General features: G+C 47.4%; 1 protein-coding gene across 1 annotated transcript in view; it reads right to left on the bottom strand.

Annotated features, from left to right (window-relative positions):
• col4a1 (collagen, type IV, alpha 1) overlaps positions 1-12,644 on the bottom strand; it is a 25,402-nt gene extending 12,758 nt beyond the window's left edge. Inside the window, exons 1-3 of the mRNA XM_029136467.3 lie at positions 12,415-12,644; positions 1,338-1,391; positions 11-100 (exon numbers count right to left, since the gene is read on the bottom strand). Of these exons, the coding sequence (XP_028992300.1) occupies positions 11-100; positions 1,338-1,391; positions 12,415-12,486 (216 nt within the window). The 5' untranslated portion in view covers positions 12,487-12,644. The remainder of the gene's footprint in view (positions 1-10; positions 101-1,337; positions 1,392-12,414) is intronic.

Below are 12,644 nucleotides of genomic sequence, written 5' to 3'. Positions count from 1 at the left end.
GTCTACTGACCTTAGGGCCCATTGAACCCGGAGGGCCCTCGGGTCCCTGCATTCCTGGGAAACCCATGTTACCTTGAAGACCAGGAAATCCTCTCTCACCCTGGGACGCACAAAGTCAGATTAATACTCATATGAAATATTCTATATTAACAAACAGAAAAACAATATTCTGCACATAATTCTTATCAGTGTTACTGTATGTACATATTAATTCATTTAAAAATACACATTATTTTTCAATGTTCAATGTTTGGTCATGATAAATTCTCCTGCATTACTTATCATGGTGTGTATCACTATGAACCACTAGATGGCAGCATTATATCCATCCATCCATTTTCTTAACCGCTTACTCCCTAGTGCGGGGTCACGGGGTGCTGGAGCCTAACCCAGCTGGCTACGGGCGAGAGGCAGGGTACACCCTGGTCGCCAGTCCATCGCAGGGCAACACATAGACAGACAAGCATTCACTCACACACTCACACCTACGGGCAATGGAGAGAGGCCAATCAACCTAATGCACGTCTTTGGACTGTGGGAGGAAGCCGGAGAACCCGGGGAGAACCCACGCAAGCACGGGGAGAACGTGCAAACTCCACACAGAAAGGCGCCAGGGTCGCCTCCGGGAATCGAACCCAGAACCTTCTTGCTGTGAGACGACAGTGCTACCCACCGCACCACCGTGCCGCCCCAGCATTATATCATGAGTAAGAGTTGAGCTCCACTATTGAAAGGTGATGTGGAAAACTTGACTCATGTGAATAAGTGAGGAGCCAAACTTGTATTTTCTGATTGATTTCCGCTCCATGAGAACCACACACTGTATCCAACTCAAATTATTCTGGACAAACACATCTGAAGTATCCTAAAGTTATGAGATGCATGAGAACTTTATGATGTGACATCTATACTGTAGAAGCAACGCTCAGGAGAGCCTGATTTGGTGCCTTTCAGCAACTTTCAGAACACAGTTACTCTGAATTATCCGACCTCCACTAAACAAAGTGAGTCTATTTGTTTTTATGGGTAAGTTGAATGTTTGGCTACTGAAATGAGCTATGAAGGGCCTGACTGGTGTCCTGGAAGAAAATTCTGTAGTGGTCTCATATAGCTGAGCCATTATTACACATATCCATGCTCCAATTCAAATAGATGCTTGCTTTCCTTTTTTTCTCCTTATACGCTGCTTTTCTCCCCAGACCCAGACCCAGTTTGCCCCACTGAGCTGACCTCATTAGTCAGAACACTGTGAGCATCATGTCCTGCTACGGTGATGAAGTGAAACACAAGTACCAGCTGACAGTGACAAATAATGTAAGCGCAAGTAGAAGTCTCACCTTTGTTCCCTTTACACCGCTGCAGTCACACTTTCCACATGATGCCCCACAACCCTGTGAATGGAGATGAACATAAAACATGTGAGACATCGTCTGGGTCCAAACATTACAGGACAATAAGCCGAATAAGCTGAATTAAAGCTGGTCTTTCCAGCCAGCACCTGCTCGGCGTCGTCCATCGTGCCAGTGACCTGCTCGCAACAGATCCATAGATCATTCGTCAGCTTTTCACTGACACTGTACATCAGCAAACAGCGAGCGGGGCTTTCACTTCGATAGCGATAACACGACCAAAGTAAAGGAAGACTCAAATGTGGAAGAAACTGGACGTTCACGCAAGTTTTAAGCTGAAGCCGCAGCATTAGTAAATTTAAATGACATAGTTACAGATCATCTGTTGTGGAGAGGGTTTGCATCCTCATACAAAAGAACTCTACTTGTTCTTTTTTACTGTAGGTTTTACTGTAAAAAGGCATGTATACTGTACTACTTGCAGACAGAGCCTCACCACAGCTGGTTTGGGCACTCCCACCACCCCATAGCCGACCCCCCCCTCCTCCTGCTTCCTTTTCTCTGGGGTCTCCAGAGGCCGGAGCCTGGGAACTGGCCTGCACTGCCTTGGCTCTGTTTTGCTTCGTTGCTGGGCTCTTTTCCCTCCATGCTCCGTCCTCCAGCTGTTGCTAGGCTCACGTGCAAGGCGTCAAGCCAAGAAGCTGTCGGGGCCTTGAACAGAGAGCACACACCTACACTTGCCACAAATAGTTCCCCGTATCTGTCTCTCATTCTCACACACATAATAAATAAATAGTTCCATTACCACTCAACAAGATCTGTTCTTAACTTGCTAAATTCAACGTCTCATACTGTCTTCTTCTAATGCTGTTTTTTTATGATTGAGGGATTAGATGTTACACACAGTCCTCTTCAGTTTACCTGAGCAACAATAAGAACCCACAGGAACCAGACGGCTCTGAGCAGGGCTCACACCCTGTCCCGCTGCACTCGTTCTATACATGTGGCCTGATGCACTTCATCATTTCCAGTCACCCAGTACATCTAAATCCTTCACCTTCACTTGTGGCTTCTTAATTCCTCAGGAACACCTGCTTCAGATCAGATTAGCGATCAGAGGAAAAGCAATATTGACTGAGAATGAAGCACATGTGTCTTTAATTAAGGCAAACCTGATGGGTAATAAGAGTTCCCAAGGCTGAAACAACCAGATTTTATTATGACAATTCCCCACAGGAGACAAAAGCGCAGTAATTCAATGAGGGAACATACTGTACAGTAATGTTTATAGTCATGGAAATCACAGCCCCATTAACCTGTTGCTCTCTGTCTCAGAAACGAATAAACACAACTTAACACTTGAACTTAAGTGAGCCGACATTCCTGTGTTTAATGGCACGACAAGGGAATTGAAGCAGGCTGAGGACGCTGCTCGCACTTATGTGTAAGGTCTTTCTGCAGATAGATCTGAGTGATTATTTTCCTTTTTTTAATTTCCCTCATTTGTTTTTCTTCAGGGTCTGTTATGCATCAACATTAACCCAAACACCAGATGGGAGCTATGGCAAAAAGTCAACCGCCATCTGCAGCCTCAGTGTGTCTGAAGTGGTGTCTGGAACCAGCAGGATCTTAAGAGGCCTTATCGCACAGGTACTGAGGCATGTAGGATGAGGGCCTTCACTATCCAGCTTTACAAACCACCGGAGCATTTATAAGGGTTGATGAAATCCAGTACACGTGCATAAACTGGTAGTACCGCACAAACCGTATGCATGGTGAGTGCACGTGAGCTTGTTCTAGCTCCAGAATGTGGGGAACAAAGGTGATGGAGATGAGGTTACTCTGCCCAAACATCCTGATCCTCCCCAGAGCAAACACACCGAACAGAACCCTGAGGCTCCTCGCTGATCACTGTTGATCTACTGTGAATATATGAACATACAGTGGCCGCTGAGTCACGGGGCTCTGGAGAACTTGTATGAGATCCAGTAACACTCTGCAGCAGACAGTGTTTATGTCATTCCTGAGCATGGATGGCAGGTCTGGATGTCTCCAGACTGTGAAGAATCAATATGACGTACTGTATGAGCCAGTGTTTACATTGAATGGCCACCGTGCCCGGCGCTGCCTTATCAACAGTGTGTGTGATTGTTTAGTGACGCCGGGTCCGGCAGGAAAACACGGGCCTGGACGTTTGCTTTGACAAAATCTGGAATAGGAGCATAAAATAGCAACGGCAGAGGACAGAGTGGGCGTAAGAATCTGTGGCACGTTCACAGGCCTTCGCTATGTTGGTCTATTGTCACAAAGGTGATGGAGGGCACCTCCGCTGCAACAGATGCAGCTCCAAACATCCTGTTGGTAACACAAATCCCACTTGGCTGCTAGAATTGGATCAGAACGGCAACAAATAGGTCCTCGATTCTTCTGAGGGGGCTCGAGTTTCTCACACCTACACAGAGGCTTGTTTCTTTGCAGCCTGCGGGGCAAAGTCACTGTTTGCCTGCTTTCTGTGGCTCTATGACTCACTGTGCCTGTTGTTATTGCCAAAGTGGGCAAATTCCCTCCTAGCGCAGTGCCGTCGCCTTCCAAACACGGCCGTCGTGTTTTCCGAAATGTTTTATGTGAATCATGCCGTTTGTGCAAGAACAGTGCCCAGATGTGAGTACTGATCACCACCACATGGGGGCAGACATCTTCCCATCAGGGCAGATTTCACTCTGACTGTACATTTACAACAGCTGTAAACGCTTTCCCGTATCTGTCCCTTCATGTTAAGGGAAATGACAGATCACAAGGAACATCTGGCGAACGTCATCAACAGACGCTTCCTCAAAACAGCCCCACATTCCCAGAACATTCCTGCCATAACCCCGCACTCCCATTGAAGCGTCTCACAAATCCCTCAGGTATCCTTGAGATGCGCGAGGGAGTGTTTGCCATTTGATATACACTCAAACAAATAAAGCAACTGTGGTTCCAACGGAACTAATTAACCAGTGCTAGGAGCAGTTACACCTTCATGTATTGCATCCATGCCCATGTCATCATACAGTACCAAGTCTGACAGAGGATGTACAGACCATAACTTCACCTTTTTTCAAAGATACATCTTCTCACTGTAAAGTTAGTCTTTGAATAACCCTGGCTTAGTTGGGTTTTCCTCCGGTGTCGTGGCCTTGAAGAGCCAGAGCGAGCGCTATGAGACTCTGGTGCCAAACCCAGTAGTGCCTTTAAAAAAAAATTGGATCCACAAGTTGACGCAACTTGACAGGCTGAGGATGCACTAATGTAAATATCTTGGTCTCACTACTCGGATTTATGGCATCACTTATAAAAACACGTTATACTTGCTGGAAAGTATCCAGATCACGGTGTTTTGCAATAAAGCTCGTAAAAACTCTGAGGTCTAACGTCTTGACCAAAGTGTCTCCACATAAAGAAATACACAAGTAAGACATACTGTTGCATCTGGCTGTTTGTGTTGATTATAAGTTGGCTGATTTAATTACTCGTAATGACGTCCGATGAGATTCAGGCTCAGTGCCCCACCAGTAAATATTATGCAATTCTGCTAAACTGAGCGTATTCACGAGCTCTCAGATAAACATCGGTGTTGTTTTTATGTGTTGAGTGAGTTCTGGTGAAACAAGTGGAGGTCCTCTGTTATGGAATTCCTGCCTCAGTTCCAGATCACAGAGGTTTTAAGGCCATTCCCAGTACAGCGCTGTCATTATAAGACATCCAATGAGATCCGTCTCATTCACAGCCAATTTCCAGCAGATGTTTAATTTGTGTAAGTCACTACACACAGACGAGACCGTGGCTCATGGATTCCATATGGAAACCATTACGATGGTTTCACTCCAGATGAAGCCCACTTAGCAAAGCTTCATTAACACTGAACTGGACAGTAACAGAGCGAGCGGTGATGAGAGCAAGACCATGAAGTCGGAAACCCACAGGAACACTAGCTGTTACCACCGGTAACAGTAATTAAGACTGCATGAGATCCGTATGACCTTTTACAGCTCTGTGGTGGCGAATGTTAATTGGTGATCACAGGTCAACTATGCTACTCCTCAGCCACACGCAGTAGAATAATGGAGATGAGCAGTCCGATAGGACGGGTCTGTGGCTTTTTCCAGGCCGCTCCGGTTTGATCTGTTCTGCTCTGACATTCCTGGCCTTCTCTGGTACTGAGCGTCTGGGATGAGAAAATAGATGTGGAGGAGGAGAGCTCTGTCTGACTGCCATACTTGGAAGACTGGGACTCCTGCTCAGCTCGCTGTGTAAAGGAGCTTGAGTTTTGTCTGACTGAGGCTGAGCTGGACAAGTTACATATTCAGATAGATTCAGATAATTTAACAGTATTATTTACAGAAAATTTGCTTTACATCAAACTCTAATGAACCACAATGTAGTTTTCTCTGATGTTCAACCTTTGTACAATACTTATTGCAGAAACAGATAAAATCACTCCTTCACGGCTTAAAACTATTATTTCTCATAATAAAAATCAGACACATTGATTCTCCACATGAACTCAGGATTAAGTCCAGATTTGTTCACCCAGAGGCATATTCTATGTACATTGAACAATAAAACAGGCTTAAGTAGAGTGTTTCCTGTTTTGAACTTTTTTACTGAGACCAACTTGCCAACTTGATGTTAAACACGTCCTGTTCTGGCTGCAGGCAGCAGGTATTCATCTACTGTACACCACAGTCAAAATTATTCAGGGCTTCTGGAACTAAAAGCAGATGCAGGGAATGTTCTCACAGCTCTCTCTCTCACACACACACACACACACACACACACACACACACACACACACACACACACACACACACACACACACACACACACACACAGGCCTAAATAACGTCTCCAAACAACGAGCATGTGATGAAAAACACACGCACAAATACAAACTGCACGTAAGCTAAGAAATCAATACCAGACATTGTGAAAAACTTATGAGATCATTTTATTACAAGCGTTTCTGGGGAAAAATCTAAAATATGAGAACATGTGAAATACGGCTTCACTTAAACTTGTGAATAAAATACACAAAAACGCCCACGTAGTTAATGTAGGAAACAAATAGACCAGTTTCAGTTTGATCTTGCACTTTAGCGTCCCAACACAGAGATTACAGGTTGGTAAGTATCCAGTCAAACCATACATGGCCAACAGAGGACAGAGCAGCAAAGGTTTTGAATGGGTTATGAACATACTGTAACTATGGAAACGGCTGTCATGTCCACAGAGGAATGCTCAGATGCAAAATTAACTCAGCAAATGGGAAAATTGTTTTAGACCATTTCTCAGGCTCTGCTGTGTGTGTGTGTGTGTGTGTGTGTGTGTGTGTGTGTGTGTGTGTGTGTGTGTGTGTGTGTGTGTGTGTGTGTGTGTGTGTGTGTGTGTGTGTGTGCGCGTTAAACTGGCTCATCTTCAATTTTTAATCACTCTATGCTGAGAAAACGCACGGAGAGCTACATTGAAGCCAAGATGCATCCAGTTAAATAACTTGTTCACTTTATAACTTATAACAGACAAGGAGCCGTTGCTGACTGAAAGGTGACATTATCAGAACAATATTCCTGCTTTAGATTAGTCCATTTTCATCCCCTCTTGACCTGTCACATGACCCCTGAAGGGCTTATCCTGTTGACCTTTAACCTAAGTTCAGGGCATTTGAATGGGTTTAAATGTATTGAATAGCAGGCGTGTTTTTGATCACTTGCCTCTTTCTTGTGTGTGAGGATGTGCTTTTACCTTGTTAACAAATTAAGAGCAGCTGAGTGTGATCCTGCCCTCAATGGTTCTGTGTTGGGGCTGAAGCCCATTCTTCAGTCATTAAATGCAGGATAGGCTACTGTGTGAGTAAAAGGCCAGGGGTCTGGCTACACAGGGAGCAGCAGTGTTGTCTGGACTCTGCTCTTGTGTGTTGGGCTCTGTTCAATTACGCACACATCACAGATCTGAGCAGTAATTGTTCCACCAGTAAAAAAAAAGAAGAAGAAAAACATTCCTCAGTAAATCCCACAGGAACCGGATCGGTCCAAGTACCAGTACACACAAACACCAAATCGAAAGTTCTGTACATCTACACTTTCTTCTTTTGTTTGTAGCTTTGTTGCTTTTGATGCACTGGGAATAGAATGTGCTATAATCTAGAACAGAGGTTGCACAAATCAGCGTCAGGGAGCAAAAAAAACCCCAACAAGGCGACGTGAAGAGTGGAACGCGACAGCCGCTTTGTGGAGACCTCTGTTCGCTGCGAGGAACGGCCGGCGCAGCGTTCTGGACACTTCGGACCGGCCCGCGGCTCCTCCTCAACGCGCCGGCCGGTGCCACAGGATGTGGCGCTGAGGAAGCCATTCTTTCAGCCTCCTCCTCGCCTTTTATGCTCACAAAGACAAGAAGAGGCTGGGCCGGCCTCGCGCCGGTATCTGGGAACAACGTCAGCACGTGAGGACAGGGAGCGACCTCTCTGACCTCCGTGCCAAAAACATCCGACCCGGAATATTCGCACACAAACCCAGTTTTCCAAGTGCATTGTTATAGTTTAGCAGCCAGAGAGCTCCTCCACACACAGGTTAACGCGGAAGCATCTGGGATCTCAGTTAGGCTTTTATATAAAGAAGCGTCACTATTGTAGGTGACACAATGCGTCCATCTGGGAGCACACACACATATACAGGAAGAGTGTGTGTGCCCGTACCGCACATCCTCTTGAACAAAGGCTTGATGTTGACAGAGAGGAAATCCCCTTGTAAAATTATCACCATCATCAGAAACGCGCTTTTAATGTGATCCACAGCCGTAGGAATAGGAGCGATAAGGAAATTCCACATCGCTGGACGTCGACGAGTGTGGAGCTCACTAACGAGTAAAGCAGCTCCAGCACAGAACGAGCGAATAGACGAATAGGCGAATAGGTCTATTGTTGACCGCTGCCACTAACAAGCATCACAGTCACCTTTCCGCCGCCTGAAGGCCTCAGAGACGCGAACCCTCGCCAACAGCTCTGCCTCCGTATCAGCCGGCAGCCGTGCTTCCACAGAGAAGATTACGTTTGTCTTAAGTGGCCGTTGAGCTGACTGAGACTTCTTTTAGGAGAATGACATCTACATGGACAGCTCTCATTGTCCAGCAGGCAAATAGAAGGCAGCGGTAGAACAGCATTCGACAGGACAGTCGGGAGGAGGAAATGACTCTAACATCTGCTCCTCCAGGAAGAGACGAGGTTTCAGGCTTCGAGCTTCAGATGCACGGGCTGAGTTACGGCCGGGCTGAGTTCTGGTCCCCTCCGGCCCGTTGGCAGGCGGCCGCGTGGGTTCATGGCGCGTCCATGTCCTGCGGTTTCTCTCCAGGTGTGTCTCGTTTCACTGAATCCATTTTGGACTTCTCTGGAACCTAAACTTTTTGCATTTCCACTCTTAGTCCTGTTCCCATTCAAACCGCTGTCTGAAGGAACTTCTTCCACTTCATCACAGGTTTTACTGGTTGCAGGAGCCAATCATGAAAATGTCCTACTGTAAACCAGTGTCTGGAGCTGTCTGGACCCAGCATCATGAGCCCCATCAGCTGTAAAACAACCGACCCATGAGCTCATTTTCTCTCCGATGCCCTTCTGACCTGGTTCCATGTGTTCTTTCTGTCCTGTCACAATATTCACACATTCACTGCGTTGCTGTTACTGTACGTTTGTGGCCTGATTGAAGCCAGGACTCATTCTGCTGCAGTGTGTCATCCCCTCCTCTCTCCATGTTTTAAGTCTCACTATGGGCTTCTGTCATTCTGTCAAATAAAAGCACCAATGCCATAAAACAGTTTTAGTTACGGTGCATTTAACGGGCTTGAGGTGAAAAGCGCTCACAAACGTACAGTACACACACTGCGCCCCATAAATTCAGCAGACAGGATCCGTATCCAGAGCTTCACAGCGACACCGACCCGTCCACAGGTCACATCGCGAGGAATGCACCGTATTAAAAAGACACACTATGAACAGTGACCTTCTGCTCATTAGAGTCCGTTATAACGGCCACTTCCTCTAATTGTGCTCTGCCTCTTTACAAGCTCTATCTCAGTCAGCAGTCACCAGGATTTCCCAGCTTCACTTCCCTCCAACAGGCCAATTTGCTGCACCCAGAGGTCCACTCAGCCCACAGACGCTTCTGATGGACGGTCTTTGAAGTTTGAACAGGTTCATGGGATCTAAGCCCATAAAAACCCATCATCAGATGCTCCCATGTAGAGCTAGTCCACTATCAGGCTCCACACACACCCAGAGCCACAGCCTACAGTCCTGTATATGTCACATGAACAGAGTCAAACACCCCAAAGTTGTATTTGTGAGCGTTGCCATGAAGTCACAGAGACGCGCTGCCAAGCGCTGGCAGACGGAACAGCTGAAGTCGAAATCAGCCAAATGTCAACATCATCCATCAACCGACAGTTGGGTCAGAGTCGTGAGCTGGGGAACGAGACAATGAGAGAAACTTGCTACGCGGCGTCGCCTTTGGCTGTGACGCACAATTCTCCACTTCTGGGGCTCAGACGTCCCGTCCCATCATTCTCCACCTCCCACTTCCCTGACAGACAGATATATCCGTTACACCATCTCCATCCAAACCGCGGATGACATTTATGACTCACCAATTTCACAGTTTAATGGCTGGATTGCGTTCGCACCGTAGCAAAGCACCTTGGGAAAGCGAGCGGTCCCCTGGAGACTGATGCTACGGGACCAAAGAAGCAGGAACACGCAGCTGTGTCAAATCTGAATGAAATGCTTCTCGTGATCCCTGGACCACAGGGAACTGAGAGGGCTTTGCCGTGTTTAACCTCCGTCTAATCCTCTCGCCGCTTGGCACTGACAGCGAACACACACACGCGGGTGGAAAGTGGGGCATACCTGCCACACCACTTGAGCATCAAGGTCGGGGAGGAATTATCTCTGTCAAAACACAGGGACAGACCCGTCACAACCCTTCCAAATGTAGGCATTTTTACAAGGCCGGGGTCAGGGGTCAGGGGTCGGGCAGGTTGAGCGTTCCTCGGGCGCACCGCTCCACTGGTGGCCACGCGGCGACAGCGGCAGCTGCTGTCTCTGCAGGGGGGTGTTCGAGAGGAGGGTGGTCCCCGGGATCGGGCCTCCAGCGAGCCACAGGCCGCAAATCGAGGGGCGACGCTGATCCGCAGCTTCCAGCGGACAATGCAAACACATTCCTCAGGCCTGTACGCAGATTAACAGTGGTGGTGGTTCCCCCTGTCTGGGAACATCGAGAACCTGGCAGCGCTGGGGAGCTCCTCTTTCCCCAGTCCCTCCATGCAGCCTCCCACACACAGCACTCTCCAGGAATCTACTAATCTGCCCTTCCTCCTCCTCACGGTCCTTTAGGAACTACTAATGACTCACTGAGCAGATTAAATGACCGCCAAGGGAGAGAAACTCCTCTGTTTGCATGATATAAACAATGGAGAAATGTACTGTCGGATGATGTGGTGAAAAATGGGATCAAAACTCCGCCGGCATCAAGTTTTAGATCGTTGCTGCATTTTAAATAGTGAGGATGAAGACACGCTTCTGTTATTTATGCATTTTTACATCATAACCCAGACACCATCTGGGTTTGTGGACAGAAGAGGAGATAAACACTGAGGTCCATTGTGAATTCCAGCCAAGCATACAGTAGGTGGTCACGGAGGAACAACAAGTGCATTTGGTCTCGTAGCTTCTGTGTCACTGTTAAGTGTAACGCTGTGGATGGACGATGGCGCCGGTATAGCACCGTCTGGACCTCGGTTCTGGACCTCCCACTGGTGGGTGGGAAAGTATGCCAAAGCAAAACACAAAAGCACAGATGATGAGTCACGAGAGTTTTACTGTCATCCGATCAGTGACAAGATGTTCAGCCAGCTGAACGCCCCCTCAGCCTCACGCTGCGTTTAAGCAGACGTGATGAAGCCCCGGTTCCAGCTCAGGAAGAGGACAAAAAAAACACACATATTTATAGGATGTTTATGACACAGCAGCCCTGAGCTGATGTTTTTGTGCAAATCTGATTAAAAGCTCCTCATCGTTTACACAGATCACCAGGGTTTGCTGCACCCGCCTTTAGAATGACTGTTTAAATCACAGCATTACTTAAGATGACTAGATTTTAACAAAAGGTCCATTAAGAGATTCTTATGGCGTTTTTCACTAACAAATGTTTTTATTATCTGATTTTAATCTGTTTACAGTATCTGGATGTTACCAAATCTCCTCTCGGGCTATTTAGTGAAATATTTTGCCAGATAAATATTTGCGGAAGTCCAAGTAGGACTGTTGTCCATTAACTTCAGACACGGTGACCATCAGTGGGAGTAGCTACAAAACCATCATCATCAGTGTGACTTTGAGGTCAGTCTTTCTGTTTCTTATTTGTTCATGATTGCTAAAAGTATAATGAGCAGGTTAATAAAGCAGAACTCTCTCTCTCTCTCCCTCCCTCTCTCTCTCTCTCCCTCCCTCTCTCTCTAAACAGCTACCCACACACACAGGACACACGCTCCAGCTACTGAAGGCTCCTGTGTGCTCCACCCTCTCCTACGGCGCAGACGGAGGCTGAGGTCCGAGCAGACAACAGCCTTTACTGTGGCGGTGCAGAAATGAGCCTGCTCGAAGAGACCTAAGGCTTGTCACACAAAACAGCACAGACTCACAACCTACAAGCACGTGGAACAAGCACAAACGCGTCGTTTAGCACAACACTGATGGATGATGGGTGGAGAAGCATCTCTTCAGGCCGCTATCACACATCAAAAGTGAAGCAGGAGATCGATTACATATTGTATATCTGCATGACTGTGTATGTGAAAGGAGTCAACTCATTTCCATGATCGTTCAGTCTGACAGTGTTAAACTCCTCGCGCTCAACTGGATGCCTGAGAATCCTCCATTCGCCGACTTCACTTCTTCAAATTACCCGAACACAGTTCAGGCGCAAACCCCATATGAACGCAACCGCAAACGCGTTAGCGCCAAACGCGCTGTCGGTCCACTTACCTCCGCTCCCGTGAGGCCCACGCCTGAGCACAGAGCCGCCAGCAGTAACAGGGCGCCGGACGGTAACGGCATCGTGGCCGCGCGCGCTGGAAGCCGTGTGCGCAACAGTGCGGAGTGTCCGCAAACCACCACCTGTTGGCCTCTTCTTCGTCTCTTTCTCCGGGCAACGCAGTCTCTTCACCGGAGCCCAGTGAGCGCGTTTAGCAGCATCTTTCGTCCAGGACGGAGTG

The sequence above is a fragment of the Betta splendens genome, chromosome 21 (assembly GCF_900634795.4).
Source record: "Betta splendens chromosome 21, fBetSpl5.4, whole genome shotgun sequence".
NCBI classification, from domain to species: Eukaryota; Metazoa; Chordata; class Actinopteri; order Anabantiformes; family Osphronemidae; genus Betta; species Betta splendens.
Note: the sequence above shows the minus strand (reverse complement) of the source record. Positions and strands in the feature narration are given on the sequence as shown.